The following is a 25,107-nucleotide window of genomic DNA, read 5'->3' on the forward strand; positions in this document are numbered from 1 at the left end:
TACGAGCATAATATTGATTTTGTAAACAACTACATACCAATCAAACAAGATATTATATGCACAAAAACAAAAAACAAAAAAAAAAATGAAAGCCCCATTTAGAATGTACCTAATGTATTATGATAATATTGTAATAACAATCGGTATTCGAAAACTTGAAACTCCAACACGATGATATATAATAAACAATAATGATAATTATATACTATATATTATATATTATGTACTATTAAACAACTCGGAACTAAGACGTCACTATACGCTACCGATTCACAGCGAGTAGATTTTATATAATATTAGGTATACGCATTACACGCGTGTATAGGTTATATATATATATATATATGTACATATATATTATATGTGAACGTTGAGGCCAACTTTGGCCAACCAACAAACTAAACTACCTCCACGTATACTGAATTTTCACTTCACCTTCACATCCAACACACACACATGCACACTGTGCACACATATTCTCCCAGCAATGAACTACTTCTAATATCGCGGTAAAGTCTAGCTCTGAATGCAAATATACTTCCGCCATCTCGATCCCACGCCGCCAACCCACGACTCTGCAATACAAACACTACATTATTATCATACGGTATGATATATTATGTAAACAACAACAGTAAGTTACGCTTACATAAACATTAGACATATAGGTAAAGCGTACTTGAGTTTTCGAACTCATAGTAAACGATATTATCATTTTTACGTAATTATCATCTCGATCGCGCAAGTATAATTTATAATAATTGTGCAGGCGTAGTTCGTACCTATATCTCTATGCATATACATTTTTAAAGAGAAACGAATTCATTTCATATGGATTCCCGGGGATATTATAATGGGCATGCCATGAAATGAACGAGCAAGAAGTACTTAAAGCAACTTTCTACATGTAAGGGTTCCCAAACTTTTAAAGTTCTATGATTTATAATTGGCGGAAAAAGGAATGACGTTTTTTTCTAATCTGACGGAAAAAGGTATTGGCGGAAAACGGGAAGGTCATTTTTGGCGGAAACTGGTCAGACGTAAATAACGAAATAAATTCTTATATAAATACGTAATTAATAAAATATGGCACTACCACTGAAATAATTTCAAAGTTCAGCAAGATAAAAAAAAAACAATATAAACCTATGTATGCCAAGACTCCAAACTCAGCAGAAAAGAAAAAACTGTGATTAATCGTCTATGTAATAGGTCAGACTCGCCTAACTCACCTAAGAACATTCAACATATGATGATGCACGTGGTGTCCTTCTAATTGTAAATCACGTATTTACAAAATTTAACGAAATCAATTCCACATCTCCGATCAGATTAGTCAAGCCTTAGGACCTCACCATCGAGACCTTGAAAACTTAATTTTATTTCTAAACGAATTCTATTCATATAATTTAATATAAAATCATAATGTCATATCAGCTACCTATACATTTCTAATAGGTAGGTATACTAATGGTCATGTTGCCGATATGAGTGTTTATGGTAAATGAAAAAAAATTTAAATAACATCGGCATACAAAATATAGATATAAAGCGTTCTTGAGTTTTCGAATACTCATTATAATATTAAAATTTCAATCCAAAAGTCGTCCTTTTCGTGTATAAATATGTGTGTATAGTAACGTGTAGGCCGTTAAACGTGTAAGAATCGTATGAGGAACACTGCGATTAAATAAAAAAAAAACGTATGTTAAGGGCGTCAACTAGGGGGAAAAATTCGATCGCTGGTAATTATTATTATTATACGTATATATCGCATAATATTGTATGTACACAAGAGCCATTTCGAAAGTGTGTTGGTGTGTGGGTGTGGGGGGGGTGGTTCTTCGAGTTTAAGCTCGGGATTATTGTTGGAATGGGAACAAAAAAATAAAAGTTTTAATTATTCTCCTCGGCGGGGTATCGTATCCTATGTATTATATACATAAAGGTAAGCGTAATACATACGGTACAACAATATCATATTAGGATTATGCTGTAATTTACGTAATTAATGAACACGCGAAAAATATACCCACCTAAATAATAGCTGTATATATGTATATATATATATATGGATTGGCGTTACTCGCAATGTTTTTGGGCGTATACGTATACATATATATACGCGCACGCTTACCTGGACGGTAATAAATAATAACAGAGTGTAGTTCCTTTTTAATTGCAGAGTATAAAATTTCTTTAAGAGCTTAATGATAATAAAATACATGGCGCGATGTCCGAACGCAGCCAACGTTTTAAAATAATTATTATTAGTGTGCTCGCGAAAGTTATAACATGTATAGAATTTAAAATTTATAAAATATGAGCGTCATGAAAATCTGAAGTACGTAAAATGATTGTGCAAAAACAAATTTATAGTTTTTATTTAGTATAATTATTGTACAGATTATAGTATATAGAGCCTTAAAGGTATACGTATAATATATTAATGTATAAAATATATGAAATCTCATCAATAAAAATAAAAATAGTATAAAGGTATATTAAATTTAAATATGATTATTTGTTAAAAATAACTACCTATGCGATGTTAGTGCGAATTGTGGTAGAAAGCTCTAAACCAGTTAGATATTATAAAAAATGATTCGACGTCGTCGTGGCGTATACTACCGATGAAGCTGCAACAAAAACAAGGCATTATCAAAACAATTTTGTTATAGACTAAATACCTATAGTGCGAAAATTGACTTTTTGCTACCTTACACAGATTTTTAGCAAAATAAAATACCCACCTAAGTTGAAAAATAAATTAAGTATAAAATATATTGTAAGTGATACAAAAAAAAAATACGTATAAGATTTTTAGAAAATATTAAATATACATAAATGTTAAAAAATTAAGAAATAGGTATGCAAAAATATGCATTTTAATTGATTTTTGTTTTTTAATTTTTCATTGTATAGAATGGATATTTTCTAGCTTGGTCTGCTATAAATCAAGAGTGAAATATAATAATATAGAAAAATATGCGACTTCTACAATTTCCGAGTACGTAGCCCTAATAACCATTAATAAAACGGGAAGTGTTTTCGAGTGAAATTGTATTATTATCGCATTTAAAAGTAGTGGCTTACTAGCTCTACTCCAATATAAAAATATTATATAGGTAATATCGTTTACGTGATCTTCAGTCCCATTGTGTGGCAATGCTATAATGTTATGTATATATAAATATGCATAAATAGTGATACTACACATGTTAAAAAAAAAACCCTATGGTTCTCGTTTTGATTGTTTAGCATTTCGTATAAGAATGAACACAAAAGAAATTGAACGAGCAATTATTGTATACTTACGACTAGTATATTATAATATTCTATCGTTTTATTTTTCTTCCATCGAAACTGATAAAAAAAACATTTCATATTATATGACTTTTTTTCTGTTACGTACCTATAGTATGTAGAATGTACCATCATGATAGCTGGCAGCGACAGTGGTGCGTACAACTGTGGGGAGCGGTAGAAATATGATGGGGTTTTACCCCTCCTCTTTAATTGATGAAACGCCTGCACGATCTGTATAAAATAGTCCTCTCGTGTGCACAGTTATTTCTCGCCAAAAAAAATAAAAATTTTTTTTAAAAAATAGTATAAATACTAGTTTTTGTTTCGATTTTTCCATTACTGATCGATCAATGAAAATGTGCAATGATTCCACTTTATTCTGTTGTCTGTGGTCACGACAGACCGTCAAGACGTATCTATGATAATGAATAATGATATTACATTAATATTATACTTATGTGTTGGGGATTAGTCGGTATTTTTGTTAAAAGAATATATTGAACAATTTAATACCCACTTAATACTAGGTTATGCTATATAATATTCTATAGGTATGTGAATCGTTCTTTTATTCTCCCGTCGAAACCGATTAAAAAAAAACATTTCATAATATAATATATGACTTTTGTTCTATTATATAATATAATATATTTATGACTTACCATGACAGATGACAGCGACAGTGGCGTACAACTGCGAAGAGTGGTGGAATTATAGGGTTTGACACCCACCCTTCGATCGATGAAATGCCTGCATGATCTGTAAAATAGTTCTCTCGTGTACAGTTATCACAACAAAAACATTACTCTGGTGTCTGTGATCACTGATCGTCAATATTATCTGTGAAAATAATACTATGTATGCATTTTATTTTTTAATTAATTGGGGGGAGGGGGAGGATTGATTGGTATTTTTGTGGTGCATTCTGTTGTGTCACCCGTCTGCAGTACGTCCTCCGTCGGCTTTATTAACAAATATTAGCTTTATATAATCTTTTGTCATAAACGTAAACAGTGGCGCCAAACCTATTACCCAAGAGGGGCGACCGCCCCCCCTTTTTTTCAGCGGGTGGGGTAGTGGGGGTCCGTAGGTACCCCAGCAAACTACTTATGAATTATGTTCCTAATAAGCTATTAATGTATACATATGCAGCACTGAAGCAAGTGTAAACGGAGGTGGTGGTCCGTATAACTTTTTACTTGCCCCCCCTTTGAAAATATAGTTCAGCGCCACTGAACGTAAATAAAGTTGTCATTATATTATTATTGAACTATACAAAAAAAAACTCTCTCCACCCACCTGTAATCAAAATGTTCGATGACGCCACTGTGCCATGAAGCTTAAGACCCGTGTACCTTAAGACCTACGGGAATGATGTTAATCATCAGCTGTTAGAATATATTATAATTATTTCGGTTCGGGTATTCAAATTCTCGTCGAGCGCGCGGCGTTCTTCGACATACGATGTTACTATATAAATCGTTATAATATAATATCGGGTATTATATGGTCGGGTGTGAAAGCCGACAGTTAATCCACGCATATAACATTGTGTGTACGTACGTAAACTATTTGACGGTTAGATCCTCCGGACACATAAAAACGACTGCGTAGTATTTCATGCGAAACTTAGCAATAACAAGAGTTTAATCTTCGGATGACCCAGTTAGTTTCGGTGTGCTCGCAGTACTATATCAAAACGAGACGCGATGGGACACACGGACCCGTCCGAAAAACCGATGGAAAACGACGTCTATGTAATAGCGGTGAGAGTGATGATGCCGTGACCGAAGATTAGCGGTGGGTGGTTTTGTTATACGAAACGGCTAAAAAACTGAGAATAAAAAACAAAAAAATATTTTATAATAACTACTGTAAACCATATTAACGGTAATACAACCACGAAACGCGTTTTGTTGACAAATCGCGCGGTTATAATACGAACAGAAATCGTCGATATAAGATTTCGGACAAACGTCTCGCGATTACTCCACTGCGTTTATAATAATATAATATGTACTTGGCTGTTTTTACATAATACCGATGAATTTCATTACGAACTCTGAGAATAAGTATGAGATACTCATACCAACGAGTGCACCATGGACCCGAAAAGTCCTGCCAAGTGTGCACTTTGCTCCGGGGACCATGCCGCCAACTTTGGAGGATGCCCAGTTTTCAAAAGAGCTCAAAAAAAATTAAGACCTTCAAAAGCACCTCCAGCCAAAGTTCCAGAGTCAAACCATCATTCTAGTCCGAAATCTTACGTCGAAGCCACCAGGGTTCAAGAATCATCCACAGATCACACTTCCGTCATACTATCTAATTGTATTACTAACCTCGACTCACTAATCAGTCCACTAATTACTCTCCTCTCCTCAGTTCTTAACGCACTAATCCCCAAAGTTTCCTTATCTCCATAGTTATTTTCGTTAAATTATCCTCATTATAACACAATAGTCCATCCAAGGTATTATACTTATAGTTATACCTCACTAATGTTTTAATTACCTATACCGTTATTAAATCCTTGTTATATTTCTTATCTCATGTTTACTCAATATGTAATAATATTATATAATAATTGCTGAGCAATAATAGTTTTAAACTGAATGCTAATAAAAAAAATAAAAAAAAGTATGAGGTACAAATTTAATATGGGGCATATTACCTATGCCATTTTAAATACAATTTTTTTTCCTTGAGCACGACCTACTCTTTCCTAAATCCCAAACATTAATTTCCGTTACAACATCCGCGCGTATTCATCCCCCCCTTCAATTCTTAACTCAATTATCCCCTTTTTTTATTTTTTTGGCAAAAGAAAGCTATTTTTAATTTTGTACATAGTATAATATAATATTCTCTTTCATTGTCCATTATAACTATGATTTCGTTGAAACTATCCTCTTCCCTCGTTTGACTTCCTTAGGTTATCGCCCTTTCCTGATATTCAATTTTTTCTAAATGCTCGTTCCACAGCCATTACCACCGTTATTATTTTTTTAATTAAATCCTCTCGCTTCCTAGTATAACCATTTTTAAATAAATGTAAATTTCAAAGTTGTATAATTGCTACGCCATGATTTGTAGAAATGCAAGAAAGAATAGAGGGGGTAAACAGACAACCATTCTACTGTACAGTAGGTGTCGAGTGTATCTAGTTATAACTAAGTCACTGTAATGTATACATTACATTTGAATGCAATGATAAATCATTCTGAACAACGATTCTGAGCGAAAACGATCTAGCCTATAATAATATTACCTACCAAGTATACGTATTTCATGATAATGTGCTTTTTTGATATTTCTATTAGAGTAATTTATTTACTATTAGTGCCTACCTATTTTGACAATTTGGATGATTTAATTTTTTATGAAAATATTGCATTTATCATATTATTATTAGGTACCTAATGTTAAATTATTATCATTGTGTCTATATATGTAATTTTTATATCATTTATTTATTATTTTTGTTAACTATTGAGTGTGAATAGGTTAATGGTATAAATAGGCAATAACTTAAAATTACCTAGTTAAAATGTTTTGAAAAAGTCATTGTGCTTAAAAAATGTAACAATGTACGTATAAAGGTTTCTAGTATTCCCACGAATAAAATATTTGAATTAGGTACAAGGAAATATATTATATTTAAATTGTTATAATTTATTTAAAATATAAAATTTCATTAAGTTTTGAACTACAAATATTTTTAAAAAAACGTGTATACCTATATATATATATATATCATTAGTATTTTTAAGACGCTGTAATAACAAGTTATGTGGAATTTTAACCTATTACACATTTTCAAGCTTTTTGACCGCGCGAAACATTTTTTATTGACATTTATTGAAAATAAAAATGTTTGTATGTGTGTGCCAACACGCACGTATGAAATAAAACTTACTTTCGTAGGTTTTAGTGATAACTGAGCTTTTTTGAAAATAAACAATCTCGCATAGCAAGGACTTACATGAATTGATATGATTTTAGGTTCAAGTTCGTAATACAAAAAATAATTTATTTGTTTGATTCTTTTTACTTATTCTTTTTATTTATTTTACTTATAAACAGATTTCACTTAATAAACGACATTGTTCGCTGTTCAACATTAGATTTAACCATAGTACAACACGCAATTGTTTCGATATTTATAATTATTACTACCTATATACATGATAATAACATAATTATTAAAATGTTAAATATCTATAAGCGAATAATACTAATAATATATTACTCTCGTCTTTATCCCGTCTCACTATTCCACACTAAATTATTAAATAGGTAAATAGATAAAAATAATAATAACAGGATTTATATGATTTATATTTTACCTATTTATTTTTCGTTATAATGTTTTCCATAGCGTATCGATAATTTCGTTACACATTCTTCGGCATAATACCCTCCATAAAGATATTTATAGTAAGAGGTAGAACAAAAATAACCAATATGTTTTGTAAATTTATTATAACATATTATGTATAAAATAATAAAATAATGATATAAACATAATATTATGGGAAATATTTATTGTAATGGTTTTTGATTTTAAATTAAGTACGATAAAATAAAAAAATAAGTTTCAATAAGTAGCAACTAAATTGTTGAAATAGAAGTATTATTTTCATTATAAATTCTAAAAACTAAAAATTATAGTTTGTATATTAATTTATTGACGTCATTATTTAATATAGAATATTATAACTATTTGTTCATGTTTTTATTGCATGGAAAACAAGGGTAAAATGTTGGAATTTCTGAATTATATTCATTGATGGAAATTTTAATATAAAATTTATTTTGCACACATTTTTAAAAATTATATTAATTAATTATTTATTTATTTTCATATTGCACTTACATTGATTTATTTACAATTATTTTAATATTTTACTCTAACTACTTGTCGAGCCTTTTATATATTATTGTACATTGTTTAATTAAGTATTATAATTAATTATTTTGCCCATAATTTCGCATATTTTAGATTTTTTAATACATACATACTTTTTATATTATTGAATGCACATTAGTTCACTTACTTTCCATTTAAATTCAAAACATTGAGTATAATACAGTGCAAAATTAAATTACTATACCCTGTTCACCGTTGCAAAAGAGAATAACCAGTGGCCAGTTTCAGTACATGTGCTAACTTCCAACTTACACACTTTCGTCAAATCTGGTTAGATCGGGTTACCAAATGAAAACTGGTTGTTGTACGGGATATTCGTCTGTCTATAAGAGAATAAGATTCCCTTTTCCTCACTATATTAATAATATCATTTAAACAGTGTATATACGCGACGCGGGAATTTGGGATACTTCACGTGTAATATTTGGTTATAATAATAATAATAAATGGTGTGATTTTTTTTAGTGGAAAACGTTTTTGATAAATCACTGATGATATAAATAAACTAAAAACGTTTTGTGTGGATATTTTACTGTGAGATATGTTTATAAAATAAATAATTAAATGTCTTACTATCTCTTAAAATAGAATCAAAAATATTAAATGGCTCCTACTGGTGTGACTTGCGTTCAAAAGAGCTTGTCGGAAGATAAATGATAATTACATTATATTATTAATCTAATCTAACAAACATTTTTCGGGGTAACCCTTCCCTCCACTAAGTTTTAAATACTTATAACTTACAAACTACTCGTTCAAAATTTGATTTATATGTATCGAAGTATTGCAAAAAAATATTTTTCTATAGAATAAAAATTTCAAAATGCATGTTTTTATCTAAAAATTGAAAAAAAATAATAAATAATATATTTTCTACAGAATAGTGTTGTTTTTCAACGAGCTAAAAGTCTAAAAGACTAAAATATAGTTTTAAAATAATATTATCGTCTTACGTTATTTATATCACCAGGTATATTATTATATATAATATATATGTGTAGGGGAGAGCGGAGTTAGTAGTTACAGGGGCAAGTTGTTACATTGGGGATATCTTGATAACCAAATATGGTAACACTGTGGAAACTCATGAAACAAATTCTATTATCATTACACCCATAAGCTTTGTCATAATATCCAGTATAAATAAATGGTATCAAGAATAATTTTCAGTTTTCTGTTTTTTGCTATCAAAAGTACATTTTTTTCATGATTTTCTTTTGTAATTACAATCCACCCCAATGGAAACTAAGATTATTTCAATACTCAACATTTGTTTATTATATAGAACTACACCAAATTCTAGAAATATAATTCAATAGTAAATTTTTATTTGACAAAAAATTAATTGTTTAAGAAAAAAAAACCATATGGGGAAAGTTGTTACAGTCCGTTTAATTATAATATGTTATTGTTATAAAAATACCAATTTTTGTCCGGCACGTCCCATGCGTCGCGTCACTCGACACTTGCTTGTTAATTTTTTTTTTTAATAATTTTGATTCAAAATATGTAGGTACTGTAACAATGTGCCCCTGGGCAGTAACAATTTACCCCACCCCGGGGCAAGTTGTTATAGTTTGTCAAGGTGACTAAAAAAATATTTATTTTAGTATTAAAAATGTACTTTTTCTGACTTTTTTTACATAGACAGTTACCTAAGAAGTTACTTAATACAATGGTCTTACGTAAATTATGATACCGATCAAAGAAAAAATATTAGAATTATATTTGTGAAATTGTAACAACTAACCCTGCTCTCCACTATGTGCATATCTGTGGATATACAGTACAATACTGTAAAATATATTGTATAATGTATTGTGATATTATACTTTTTCAACTATTCATTTTCAACGAACAGCAACGCTCTCCGAACTTGATTCTCCGAGAAATATTTTTAGAAAACGAGAGAAGTATAAAATATATTATACTAAATAGTATAATTAGTATAATATATAATATCATAATAATACAAAAGTCCGACATGAATTATTATTATTATTATTATTATTGTGTAAACCGTTGCCGGCTAGCCGTATAATAATAATAATAATAATAACAATATATATAGAATGGAAGTTTCGAATGAATATACTTACTTACGAAAATATATCGTTGGTGGGAGGGGGAAAAAACATTGAAATACATATATATCAAATATTATAATATGCCACGAGCTACGCGGACAACCCAATAAGCTTCTTATGGCGCCTATATTCAAGATTCACCGAAGTTATCGTCGATATTATTGTACACCGAGCCGTAAACTTTTCTCCGGCAACTATTTTCAAACGGAATTCATGGCTACGGTGCACATATTATGCATGTATGTATGTACGTATGTGTGTATGTATGTACGGCTAATACAAAAGTTGTCTCATACATATATAACGACCCGAGTGTATCGACTCACGTTTTATGCAAATTCGATATAAATTATAATATTGTTTACTGACTTTGACTTTCACGGGGGGGGGGGGGGGGATAAAAGAATATAATCGAAGCGAACGCAACCGAACTGATGCAAAGCTTTTGTATAATACAATATAATATAATATAATATATCATATAAAATATGTAAATATAATGGGATTTATTATATCATAGTCGTTGAATTTTCCATAAAACAATATATTATAGACACCCATTTTTCGTTTGATTTCGAGTTTTTTCACTCGATACTTCTATGATAATAGATACACTATATCATATACCACAAATATTATGACAATATGACCGGTGGAATCGTTGTAACTATCTCGGAAAAACGTTAGCAAAGCAACATACGTCATTTGCTATCGTACATTAGGTAAATCTCAAGAGAGTTCTAGGCGATTGGATTTTTCACGCATTATGTTTTGTGATAAACTGTCAAAGAATAGGTGACTTTTTCAAAACATTTTAACTAGTTTTAAGTTATTGCCTATTTATACCATTAACCTATTCACACTCTTATATTACAGTATTATTTACTTCTAGTAATCCAATTTAAATTTTGAAAAATAATTTGATTTTAATAGCCCATTTTTTATAAAAAAAAATTAGAAATTGCCCAAATTTTAATAATAAATTAATGAACTTCTTGGTCGACATTAGATTAATATACATGAAATGTTCCAAATAATATTCATCTTTCAGAATATGAAACTCAACACTTAAAAAGCTTAATTCAAAAAAGTAAATAACTTAAAAAATTATATTGATAAAAAAACATGTTTATTTTTTATTGACTTTTTAAAATAATGAGTATCTTACGTCAAACAAAATCAACCTGCATATATATCGTGTGTCTACCGTGTATATACCGTGTACAGGGTTCAGTGTATAACTGAAATTCCCATATTACTCAGAGCCCTATACATATTATTAATTCTGTTTGCGGGACATGAAACTTGACTATTTAGATCATCAATCTTCCGCAGACAGAATTCTAAAATATGTATAAGGTAATGAGTAATTTAGTCTTAAGATAACTGAGTTATAGAGGGTACTCAGTTTTCGTGTGTATCGGAACAACCGTCACCATAAAAAAACGGTCCTTTCCAGGACCGTTAACCTATCGACAAATCCCAGCACAGAAACCGCACAACATCATACACGGAAGGATTAGGGTTAAATTATAAAACCACCCATTCAACTTATAAACCCCACAGAAAGACCACGGAAAGGGGAAGTTATGATGAAGACAAAGATGCTTTCCCCAGGACCGTAGCACAAAAGCCGGCCAAGCCAGGACAGAAACCGTACCGACAGTAAACACAGCTACGCACGTCGACATACGCGTAGTTTACTATAGTCGGGAGAACTAAAAGTAGCCGCTGATGCGCACACTTCCGGTGGTGAATATTTCTGTGATGGTTTCAAAGAGCGAGCATTATGAAATATTAGATTTAGATTTAGATTTAATCACCTGATATAAATGTATTATAGAATGATGTTGTATATGATTTTTAACACCCCTGCTTTCCGAAGAAAAAAAAGATTTCTTACATATCACCAGCGGCCACTTTTCATTCTCCTGACTATAGTCGGTACGGCAACCAGTATATTTATACCGGACACAACTACGAATCATTACTATCAATCAACTTAAGGCATCAGCAATCATGTTCAGTAACAAACAAACTCAAACTGGTGATTGTATTCGATTTGGAAATACTCCCATCAAATAGGAACACAAAATCAAATACCTGGGAGTCACTGTATAGAGAAAAACCTAACTTTTTCTTCCTACGTGAAGAATGTCTTCTCCAAAGCTATAGGTGCGAAGTTCTCACTTTTCTCACTAATTAACAAACGTAGTTCTTTATCAATAAATTCTAAACTATTCATCTTTAAAACTCACATCAGACCTATTGTCACTTACACAGGGCCTGCCAGGATAGCCAATATGTCGAAATCCAGTTGGTAAGTACCCGGACAGTACTCCCTGGCTGAAGCGACTCGTTGCAGATGGTCAAAACCGTTTCCCTATACTGTTGTCCACACTTACCAACAAAACCTTTATTGTACATAAGACTATACCTGAGCGTCGGTCGTCTCTAAGCACCTCCGCCCACATCGGCCCGCTTGAGCAACGCAACCACGACGTTTTCTGTCCCTATCGTTGTACAAATACTTATATTATATTATTATTATTACACCTGAAAAATATAAGCATAACAATTATTTAGCAGAAGGTCACCACAGGCCTTACTGTTTCACATGGATACATTGTATAAATAATATATTGATATGATATTTTCTGTTCGTGTGATTCTTTGTCATTATATAGATATTAGATATCATATTCCTATCAATCGGCTATTTAAAACCTAACAACAGCTTAAATAAATGTATGATTTAATACAAAAATGCATGTAAGTTTCTCGTATTTTACCTGATACTTAGTCAAAACGTTTAAAGTATATTTTACTTTACTTAGGTAGTTAATAAAGACAGAAAGTGTTACCGTACAAATTTGATAGATACAAATTACTGTAAATCATCCAAAACCGATATATTTCTTGTTTCTCTTAAAAATAAAAACTATGAGTAATGAGTGCTCAAAAAAATACTACATATCTGTTATATTTTTAAGCCACATTAATAACCATTTAAAGGGCTCTGCCAATCCCAGTGCACAACGTTACGGAGAATTTTAATATTTTATTCAGAGTTAAAATCACAAACGTTGTGATTTAATTTTGAAATTAGAATGAGTATAGTGATTTTTAATAAAAACACGATAGGCTAAATAAATAATCAAATGAAAAAAGTAAATTACATATTTATTATTCTATTTAGGCATCAAACTGTCATATGTATAAAATATAATACTCTGGTATATAATACTCTGTTTAACATTCCTTGTGTTAAGAGAATCGACACTATGACTATATAATATATTATTTTAGGACCTATACTAATCCAAGCCATTAACTATAACTTATACAAGGGAAATCATACTTACGTGTTTGTCGTATTGTTTAGAGGACGATTGTATAGTGACGTGGTGTACGCGTTATTCAAACGATATGACGTCTATAGGTTCCTTTGAAATATTATTATAATTATTATTACGAAAATCGTACGATAGTCATTCCAGTTATTAAATCGTTTTCTTTGATGTACTATTGTACATTGTATGTTTTTGCGCGTATCATTTAGGTTTTTTGATATTACTGCATATACTATAGGTAAATACTTATATTTTTATAACATACTATGTTTCAACAACTGTGTATTTATTAATTTGAAAACATAATTGTTTTAGTTATCAATTATGATTATTAGGTACCACATATTTAGTTTGTTTTCGTTCATCATATTATTGTGCAATTTTAAATTCAAAGTGTAAATATATGGTGTTGTAACTGTGTTCACTGTACAGACGTGAAGAGTACTGAAAACTCTATGTAAATGGATAGAATATACATTAGGTATAAACTTACTATAAGTCCCTTTCGGTAATATACGACCTCTATATCCACAACACTTGAGCGACCAAAATACTATAAATTAACCAGTTTTACGGTTAGGCCCTCAATAGGACTATCCTTACTTTTTAAACTTTTAATCCTCAACGAATACGTGAATTAACCTAACCGCTCACAGATTGGACTCAAGTGTTCAGTTCACTAATGTGGCTACTCGAACAAAAATGAATAGTACAATGCACGAACATTTCGGTTATAATTAAAGCTCAAAAACACAATTTAAACAATTTATACCTATGATAGTTAAATATATTTTATATTTGATCTGCCTCAGCTCATCTCCTGTCCTAAATTATATTATAGTATATATGAATATTGCTTGCAGGTTTTACAATATTCATAGATAATATATTTTACTGTTATCTTTTGGAAAATATCACAATAATATACAATTGGTTTGCCTATAGACAATCCAATGAATTTTACTTAACATTTTCACAATACAAAGAAAAAACCAAAAACGCAGACCAACAATATTAATGAGAATGCTGGAGCGCAAGACCCATGATTATAATATTTTGTTGAACGTATTTCATGTAAAATATTATAATCGTACTCGTTTAATATAACATCGCAACTCGCAAGCACACTTTATTAATTATCCGCGCGCAAATCGTATTTCGCATGATGTCTGTTTATAGTCACCGAGTAATTTTTCTCCGAATTCCGGACGGCTGATCTGCAAAATTAAAAATCAAACTTTAAACGCATAATCACATCTTGCAGCCAACCGACTATTACCAGTTTGTTGTGATATTATATTCGATGGTTGATTTTTTAGCGTAACTGATTTTCGGGGGATCGACGCAAAACGGTACAAGTTGGAGGAAGTTTCGAAAGTGCAACCGTAGAGTACTCGGGTGATGAAACGACCAACTCACTGACAGAATATTGTAATGATCCCGCAGTGCTGCAGTAAATTTAATTTGCGATTGCACGTTATTTTTTTTATTGGTTATGGTGTACTTTGTACGGCACGTATCTGTTCAATATGATAAACATTTGTTTTACATGTGATACTATAGTGAATAAATTCACTAAAAAAATAAGACCGACAATCTAAACCAACATTTAATTTATGTTGGTTCTGATTGTCGGTCTTATGAATGATTTTACAATGATGGATGTTTTTGATTTTTTTGTCTGCTCCGATCATTAACTTCGAGAAAAGTTTCTGGTAGGAAATTGGATTTAGTTTGTTCTGATTGGAGGTCAAAATTGAAAATTCTCAGTGCTTTTTAAAGAAATTGAAAAAGAAAAAAATTATGAATATTAATTATTGTTAAATAATTGTTTGGTAACCGCATAGTCACCAACAAGTTAGACCATCTTTGCTCAAAACAACTTTATATCGTATCATTTAATTCACATTTAACACACCCGTTATAGTGCCTACTCAATTACGAGACACGCTCGAAACATATACCTACTGTAAAGTAAAGCAATAACCTATAGTTTATGGATTTTTTTCATATTTTAATAATATGTAATAGTCTCTACCTAGTTTATTTCGATAAAATTGACAACAATAATAACGTTGAGTTATAGTATTTAAAATAGTTGTTTTAGTTAAGTCTTTTTTTTTATTATACGCACTTATATAATAATAATATAACATATACTGGTTCAAAAACTATGTTGTTTGATCTATTGATTTGCTCGGTTCCGCGTATTTTATAGTGGTTTTTAGGTGCATTCAATTCTCAGTTCTGCGGCAGATAATATCATATAATATACAGTTGATTCTTATTAATATGTCGAATTTCAATATCTCGATTTCTTCGTATCTTAGACTCATTTGAAATTCCCTTTAAATAATAATTACCATTACAACAAAACTCGATAGAACTTTCTTTCCGTTGCCCCGGACTTTTGACAAAACGAGAGTAAGACGTTTATTGTGTATAAATGTATAATAACGCTTACGTGCAAACCATCCAGAATAATATTCAAAGTCAGATATACTATTCGAACACTTGACCCGTATTTTATCTAGTATTTGATGTTTCAGGTGATCAGCTACGATTCGGTTCGCGGTGGTGTTAGCGTGGTCACAGAAAAGGGAGACGTGACGGTCAGTTACCTGCTCATACAGGATGCAGTGCAAGCGGATTCTGGCAAGTACACGTGCAACCCGTCGAACGCAGACTTGTCCAGCGTGGTCGTACACGTACTAAACGGTAAGTGTGTAAAGACGATTAGTACAAACAAGGATACGAATTCCGATTTTAATACAAATCAAAAACTAATAATATGTGGTTTTTACTTCCTAATATTATTTTATTACGCCCAGTTTTGACTAGCAAAATCCGTATAGATCGAATGAACAGCCTAGGATCGTCTTTGATAAAAAATAATTTAATCAATAATTTTTATGAGTTGTACATACAATTTAAAATTTATTGCAATAACCGACGTATATTATAATGTTGTAACTGAACAACTACAGAAAATGTATTTTAATATTTTAATATTGTTATGTTATACTGCAAAACTATATTAAACTTATATTCGTGCCGAATTATATTTCTTATGACTATGTCAACCTGTTTTAATAAACAATTCCATTAATTTGAATCGAACAAACGTGACCTTTTTATGTCAAGAATAGAATTATTGTATTTAAGTTCGTTGTTTTTCCTTTAGTTTTGTTTCCATATAATTTCGTGTCATTATTGCCAAGACGTATTCGCATTAATACGAGTGATTTCGAATAGGTAAGGAATAAGGATAAACTATCTGTATGCTTCCAACTTTCTTGACATCTATTATTTGTGTAATTATTGCTTCATAAAATTATAATAGACAATTATAGCGACACAGTGTTGTTATAATATACTTATTGATTTAGGTTTTGGGTCAACATTAATTGTAGTTGGCTCATACTAATAATATAGGTACCTACTATTTTTGTTTTCCTCTATTTCCTATATATCGTAACACGTCACAGATATTATGCATATTAGTTAAATAAGTTATATGGTATATTCAATATAATAATAAATTATAAAATAATTATTAGATGTCAATCGCATATGAATAACATCATCCCCTACAGCAAACCTAGACGTTTTGATTTTGTCTCTAAATATTATTATATCTTACAATATAACCATGGAGTTTGGATGTTGAGGGCAAGTGCTTTTTTCTAATAATATTTGTCTATAATAAATAATATTATGAAAGCGTTTTCAGCTATAAAATATTATTGTTATTCGCAGAAATACGGGAAATTTTTAGCTACTTTTTTGATATGAGGCTAATATATAATACGTTTTATTTCAAAGGTTTATATTTATTTTTATATTACAATATTTGTATAGTGGTTTCAACAGGACGTAATGTACCTATATTGTTTAAAAAATGTATTTCACATCGGTATGATCCAAATCAAAACCTTATAAGTACTTGTCTACGTATTTTGATATATACTTACATTTTTATATCGGTACACTCTGTATTTTTCTTATTATTTTAAATATTATAACCTAAGCTGACGATGAATTTGTATATTTAATACATTTTTCAAAAACTTTTTCAATGCATTTTTTAGGATTTTTAATACTTTCTACTTACTTGTTGTAATATTTCTCTGCACATTATTTTAGAGATACAACATCCGAACTCTACATAATAATAATAATAATAATAATATGAAGCGTAGAAAATCGTTTTCCAATTAAATAACATTATTATTGTGTATCATTATTAATTAAAAATCATACTAATTCAACGGCTGCATACTTTTCGTTTTCTCTTACAGGCGAGAGTCCTGCGGCAATGCAGACTGGTTCGGCCGGCTTATCCAACAGTTCCATCACGATACTGTGCGTGATGATCCTGAGCTGGACGTTCACCAGGACCGACGATCAGCTGAGATAATAAACGCGCGCCCGCCGCCCGTTTTCGCTCCTCTCCAACTACCATTATACTTTGATAATATATATTATATTATTATATAAAATTAACATTTAATTACACGCCGTAATGATAAGAAACTTAAAAAAAAATAATAAAACGGGAAACAACGCGAGAGCGAGAAAAAAATAAGGCCGGAAGTGATGTGTATAATTCTCTTGTCTTGAGTTACCAAAAGTATACCACGGTATACTACGTGATATTGAATCGCATAAGTACCTCATAACATCGGGTTCATTCCGTTTTGATATTATTCTAATAATATTCGATATTATGACTTCTGCAACCGACCGTCGTGTGTTGGAATAGCCGTGCTCGTGTTATTTCCTTTCTTTTTTTTGTTTCTAGAAACGAAAGTGTAAATATTATTACTATAATTATTATTACATATACGTTGTACAGGATTTTTCTATACCCACACTCCGCCATCGTCAATTGTACGTTCGGTATGTGGATATAATAATAACAATTATTATTATTATTATTATTATTATTATTATTATTATTATTATACAATATAGATGTCGGTTACACATGCGGCAAGCTGGGGTTTGTTTCCCGCAAAAACGTCGTTGTTGTCAAACCTAACAGTGGAAAATTCATGTTTTTGTTTTGTTTATTTTTTACGAATTGTTGCTCTGTACATAATATATATATACATAATATAACCATCCCCAAGTTCTCTTACGATAATATGCACGCCCCCGTCTTTGTCGCGTACTCGTTTTGTTATCACGTCCCCGTAAATAGTAATTATATAATGTCCGGTCGTTTGTTGTACATAAAAAAAACAAATTGTTTTATTTTTCGTACACGTCGTATTGTTGGATAAACCCACCCTGGTGGAAACACCATCTCATACACACACACTACGAAAACGAACGAAAATCGAAAAGAGATAATCTCACCCGCTTCAGTGTACCCATACAGGTATGTGCTGCACATAGTGTAATGATGTTATAAATAATTGTGTGCGATCGTCAACCACTGCAAATAAAGGGTGTTTTTTGGGTGAGGGTGGTTGACGGGGCAGACTTCCGTGTTCGTGTTTGAAATGCTATACGATATCATGGGTACCGAGTATAGATTTCTATACGTCCTCGTCGCATATTCCCGCGAAGTCTATAACCGATCCAGGGCACAGTTATCCGGAATCTGTGAGGTTCCCCGTAAATGACAATTTTTTACGTTCTCCATACCACAATGGGTAATCACGCCCTCTTCAGTGTACCTATGTACTATTGTGCTGCACAGTTTGCAATATTGTTTTAAATAATTGGGCGCAATCGTCAACCACAGCAAATAACTGGAACATTTCGGGGGGATTGGGTGGTCACTGGTCAGACTTCCGTGTTCGTGTTCAAAACGCTAAACGACATTAGGTACCGAGTATAGATTTCTCTACGTCCCGGTCGCGTATTCCCAAGAAGTTTATAACCGATCTAGAGCACAGTCGCCCGGAATCTGCGATGTTCCGTAACTGCCAATTCTTACGTTATATCATTTAATCATAATTGAAACCATATGAATCGTTTTGAATAACCCTGGGACACTTGATCCAACCATATTTAAAATGTTAAGAGCACGTCATATATACAACAGTTGTAGGCGGAAGAAACCTCGAACAAAAGAAGGCGATGGGGAGAAATAGAGAAAGAGAGAGACATTAAGAGAAAAGAATCACGATATTATTATAATCATAATATGATAATCTCGTAATTTCGTGTACGATATGACTCGTCTGCACGAATATTACATTGACTATCACTGTATCGGTATATTATTATAGAACATCGCCGACGGTGTAAATTGTACGTCCCGTCGAATTTTCCAGTATTTTTTCCCTTTCAATTTATTTTCAACTCGTTTTCCGCGATGCGTACGCCTACAGCAAATTACACACCGGACAATGGTGATGTTATTATAATAATAATAATAACTATTATTATTATCGACGCTTGTTTGCGCGCGTACAGATTACGTTACGCTTGGAAAATGTTATACAATGTATAATGACGTATACACGTGAACGCTGTGCAGAACACGGTCGGAGGAGATGGTAAAAAATTAACCATTCGTGACGGTTCGAAACCGATAAATTAATGATATTGCGTAATACATATATTGATATTATAATACTATACGCTCGCCGTTGCGGATGGGATTCGAAACGTGTGTAACGAATATATTATTATTATTATTATTATTACTATTATTATTTATAATAATAATGTCTATACTTCATACCATCATACTTTACGATATGCATACGAAATAATAGTAATAATTATAATAATAATATTATCGTAATACGTTTTCGGTTTGTTGTCAACAACGATATTGATATGACGATGAAAACCGACATCGATTTCGTGGTACACGATAGCTATGAAAACAAACGAAAGAGTTTATTTACTACAGCGGCACACCCGTTTTTTAGACGTAGAGGCCGAGCCCAATGCGTACCACCATCGTCTAAATTTTGGTAAAAAAAAAAAATCGTCTTGGAACAGGCACGTTTAATCGACGTCATTATTCTATATAGGTACAAAATATTATAATATTATAATGTATTACATGTATATTGTGAACAGCTGGAATTTATAGGACTTGTTTCCCCTCAAATCGCGTTTACGTGTTTATTAAACATTATGCATAGTTAGATCGATTCGCTTTTATCTCTAATCATTTTTATTTTAAAATGTCTAAAAACTTGTTTCGAGGCACGATTTTTACACAATGTTTAATATTATAATAATAATATGATGGTGTTTGCATAGGTATACCTTTTACAGTATTATTTATAACTCATATTATACCTTGATTTAAAACCCTGAAGCTCTGCGCTTTTGTGATTTTAAATATTTATGAATTCGAATTTGTAACTTCATTTTTTTTTCCTATCGATTATTACAATTCTTGACTATATAAAAGTACTTTTTTCGAAACTTGATTAATATATTCTAGCTTATATATCAGATAAATAGATAATTCTAAAATTATATTCTTTCACAAAAAATATTTCAAAGGGAAAACTCCCAAGTATAGCTTTTTATTAATGAATACATTTTAATTTATTACATTTGTATGCCAAAATCGCTCTTTTAATTCTGACTTTAACGTCAACGATTAAACATTAAAACAAACCATTTCAATATTAATAATACTTTATGAGTTTTTTAAAAAAAATACACCCCCTGAAAGTATAATTTATATGATGTATCATATTTATTTTTGTTTTACTTTATGAGAATCTGTATATACCAGCAGTAAACACCACGGTGATAATAACGCTTCAGAAAATTTAATGCACAAAATTACACTAAAAAAAAAATCTACACACCGGAAAATTGAATAAGTTAAATCAACCATAACGCTGCGTAGATAAATAATTTTATAATCGATTAAAACCCCATTAGATGTTATGACCTTTATAAAAATGTCCATTTACGCCATATATATTACACCATAATAGCAATATACAATGTAAAGTACATACATGGAATAATTTTTTTTTTTACAATTAATATGCGACTCCATCTCGTTATGGTTAGGTACCTATAGTACATATTATTATACGGAGGTGATTTACAAAACGACTCGCCATCGTCGTCACGGTTATTATTATAAAGATCCGAACAGTTTATCGAAGCAACAACTCCATCGATGATTAAACATATGTAAATTCCATATATTTTGTTCTCTCATTCGATTCGAGATAAATGGATTTTTAGCAGCCCATGCAACTATGAAGGGTTTCATCATAAATTGTAATAATTCCGGAAACAACTAAATGCAACAAAAGTGTATACACCATTAGGCGTTATGACTTTTATAAAAAAAATGTCCTTGTGCGCCATAATAGCATTATTCAATAATGACTACATTATTAATAATATCATTAATATTTACATTAATAATTATTGTTATTTATTATCAATTATTATAAGATACATACGTATTAAGTACCTAATATTGTATAGACATTTTTTTTTTTTACAATATTAATATACGACTCCATCCCATCATCATTACCTTTATAATACAATTGGACTTGGTGAGCTCGAAGTTGAAGGGACCGTCCAAAATGTTTGAGTTACCCAAGAATAATACAATAATAGGAAAAAGTTCGAAGATTTCGAGTTAAAAAAGTTTAATTTAACAGATAATAACTGTACACGCCGTCATCGTAATAAAGTTTACCCACGCGATAATCGCGCCGATGATTAAACATTGGTAAATATAAAATATTAATTTTGTTCTCTCATATGACCAATAAATCGATGTTCGACATAAATCGTAATACGTATTTAAACAACTAAATGTGACGAAATAGTATACACCATAATAATTAATAATATTACTGTGATGATAATAATGCACGCATACTCTTATTCATACTACCATCTGTTTTGGAAACAAATCATACTTAAATTTTCATCTGTGATCCATCAAATGCGTTCGTTTTCTCGGTATGCAGTGATTTTGAAAGTAAATCATAATTTTTTTATATGGATTTAATATATTAATTACTCTTTGCATAGTAGGCACCTACCTCATTTTTTACTTGTTCTTGCCGTGGATAATTTTTCATCAACAATATTAATTTTAGATTCTATTATAATTTATAATTTCATATTCAGAACATGGTTTCATGAAACCGCTGGCTAGACAGGCATTTTGGGATCTACTGAAATCAAAACGTGCATGTTACCAAAATATAAAAATAAATTAATAATGACCCATGAACATTTTTATGAAAAATTTGATTTTTTTCACAGAAACAGTTCCTGCACGATTCGTTGTAGATTTGTTAGCTGGTACAAATTATGAGTGAAAAATATCACTGGTCACATTTCCGATATGAGATTAATTTGGAAAAGTCGCTCGAGAGACGATTATATACGACAAGACACCCTAGATATACGGTGAAACCTTGAAGGGCCAAAACAAAGAGATAAAATATATTTATCATGCGATTAATAAACGCTCTGAAAAGGAGAACGTCTCTTTGAGCTGCCGATTTTTTTATCAATATTTATTAAGCAGTTACCTAACGGATGGGTATGAAAAAAAATAAGTGCTCTATGTTTTCACTGACGAATATATTATACGTTATTATCCTATTTTATATTGTTTTGAAGATTCGTTCATCTTGAAAAAATTGCCAGTTGTCGCGGCAGACGAATACGATATTAATGTTTCGGTCATTGTCGGTTAATCTTTGAAAAAAATTCGTGGTCGGCAAACGAACGATGACGGATGAAGGACGATGAGGCGTACTACAGCAGTGTCGTACGATTAAATATAACGTTATGTGGCGGCTTGTCCGAAACGCGTTTAGTCGTATAATACGTCTTAAAGAAACTGTCATACTATTACTACACTTTGTACGACGGATTTTCTTTTTTCCTCAATTCTAGACGCGCTTTTACAGCAGCACTCTTCTTCTATCGGTTTCGCCGCACTTGCCGCGACAAACCCGTTTCCGTATTTATTCCAGTCGACCGCGTCGTGAACCGTCGCATCTCGTCTCCGAGACGAACCGACAGAGAGGAGATAACATCGATCCACCTACGCTTACGAGCTCGCAATGAATTTCCCGAACCTCACGACGACGTAATAATATTTATTTAGCCGGAAAATTATATTTTTGAAATATTTATACATAAAATCAATGACTTAATGTTATGTGTAAATTGCCCATCTCTTACTAATAAAACAAACAACTTAGTGTGCTATAAATTAATTAATTTCAGTTTCTATAGGCAAACCAAATAATTGTATACGTTTTAATAACCACGTGGATACCTATGTATTAAGGTTTAATAATTTACCTAACCATTCAAACACAATAATTAAATTAATTAATTAAATTAATAAAATATAAAAATAATTGTCCGGAACGTGGATTCGGTGAAACACACTGACCTAAGCACACAGCTATAGCTATGATATCTCTGTGGTCTGTATTATGAAGGGTGCATGTACGCGTTGACAATGTCTATATTAACATAATATAAATCTCTGCAGGCTCGGGAACGGTAATTAAACAGCAGTATCACATCATAACGCCGTCGTTTGTTATTCAAAATATATTAACAAACAACAATTTCAATTGCCTATTTTTATTTCAGTTATCAAGGCAACTGAACAATTGTATACGTTTTAATAGCCTGCACGTAGATCTGTAATGATAGGTACAATAATTCTCCTAAACCGATCAAAAATATGAAATTGAAAAATAAAAATAATTGGTTCGGGCGCAGATTTATCAAAGAAACACTCTGTATATAGCTGTTTATCTCTGCAGCAGAGTCTGTATAGTATTATATAGCGTACATGCGCGTGTTGATAATGTCTTAACATAATATTAATCTGCAGACTCGGGGACAACAGTAAAAAACAGCATCACGAAATAACGTCATCATCGTCGTCCGTTTTGCTGAGGGTATATTAAAATTATTTTTTTCTATTTTTTTTTTTTTTTGTCACTGGCAATTACATTTTTTTTCACTCCCGCTTTCCACCAAGATGGCGAGTCCGGATAAAAAGCGAAAATTACATTCGACTGAACTCGCCCGGCTGTTGGAGAATGGTAAAAAAAAACAGGTTGTAACGTGAGATAAGATAGCTCGCTCCTCAACCCCCCCACTACGCCAAAGAAACTCGCTCTGGTTATTTCTTATCGGCTGTAGTAGTTGTGTATTGTTGCTCGCTATGCGCGAGGCCCGACGAGAAAATAAATTTTAATACGCAGTCACATAACTCATAACGTCCAAACTTCCCAAGTTCGTGTAAGAATTAATATAAAACACACGCACCTAGATACATATTATAGTGTTACGGGTCGAATGACCACGGAACTCCCATCGTCGTCATTCCGTTTTTTACTCTCACGTCTCGGTTTAATTAATATCAATATAATTAAAATTTCTGATATTATATTCTAAACGTAGTCTTCAAACTCCA

General features: G+C 31.4%; 1 protein-coding gene across 2 annotated transcripts in view; it reads left to right on the forward strand.

The window, feature by feature from the left end:
- LOC100158661 (zwei Ig domain protein zig-8-like) overlaps nucleotides 1-24,009 on the forward strand; it is a 436,148-nt gene extending 412,139 nt beyond the window's left edge. For both annotated transcript variants that reach the window (XM_029486489.1, XM_029486490.1), the window contains 2 exons: nucleotides 16,229-16,397; nucleotides 17,981-24,009. In XM_029486489.1, the coding sequence (XP_029342349.1) occupies nucleotides 16,229-16,397; nucleotides 17,981-18,099 (288 nt within the window). In that variant the 3' untranslated portion in view covers nucleotides 18,100-24,009. The remainder of the gene's footprint in view (nucleotides 1-16,228; nucleotides 16,398-17,980) is intronic.
- The last annotated feature ends 1,098 nt before the right edge of the window (nucleotides 24,010-25,107 follow it).

The sequence above is a fragment of the Acyrthosiphon pisum genome, chromosome A1, assembly GCF_005508785.2.
Source record: "Acyrthosiphon pisum isolate AL4f chromosome A1, pea_aphid_22Mar2018_4r6ur, whole genome shotgun sequence".
NCBI lineage: Eukaryota > Metazoa > Arthropoda > Insecta > Hemiptera > Aphididae > Acyrthosiphon > Acyrthosiphon pisum.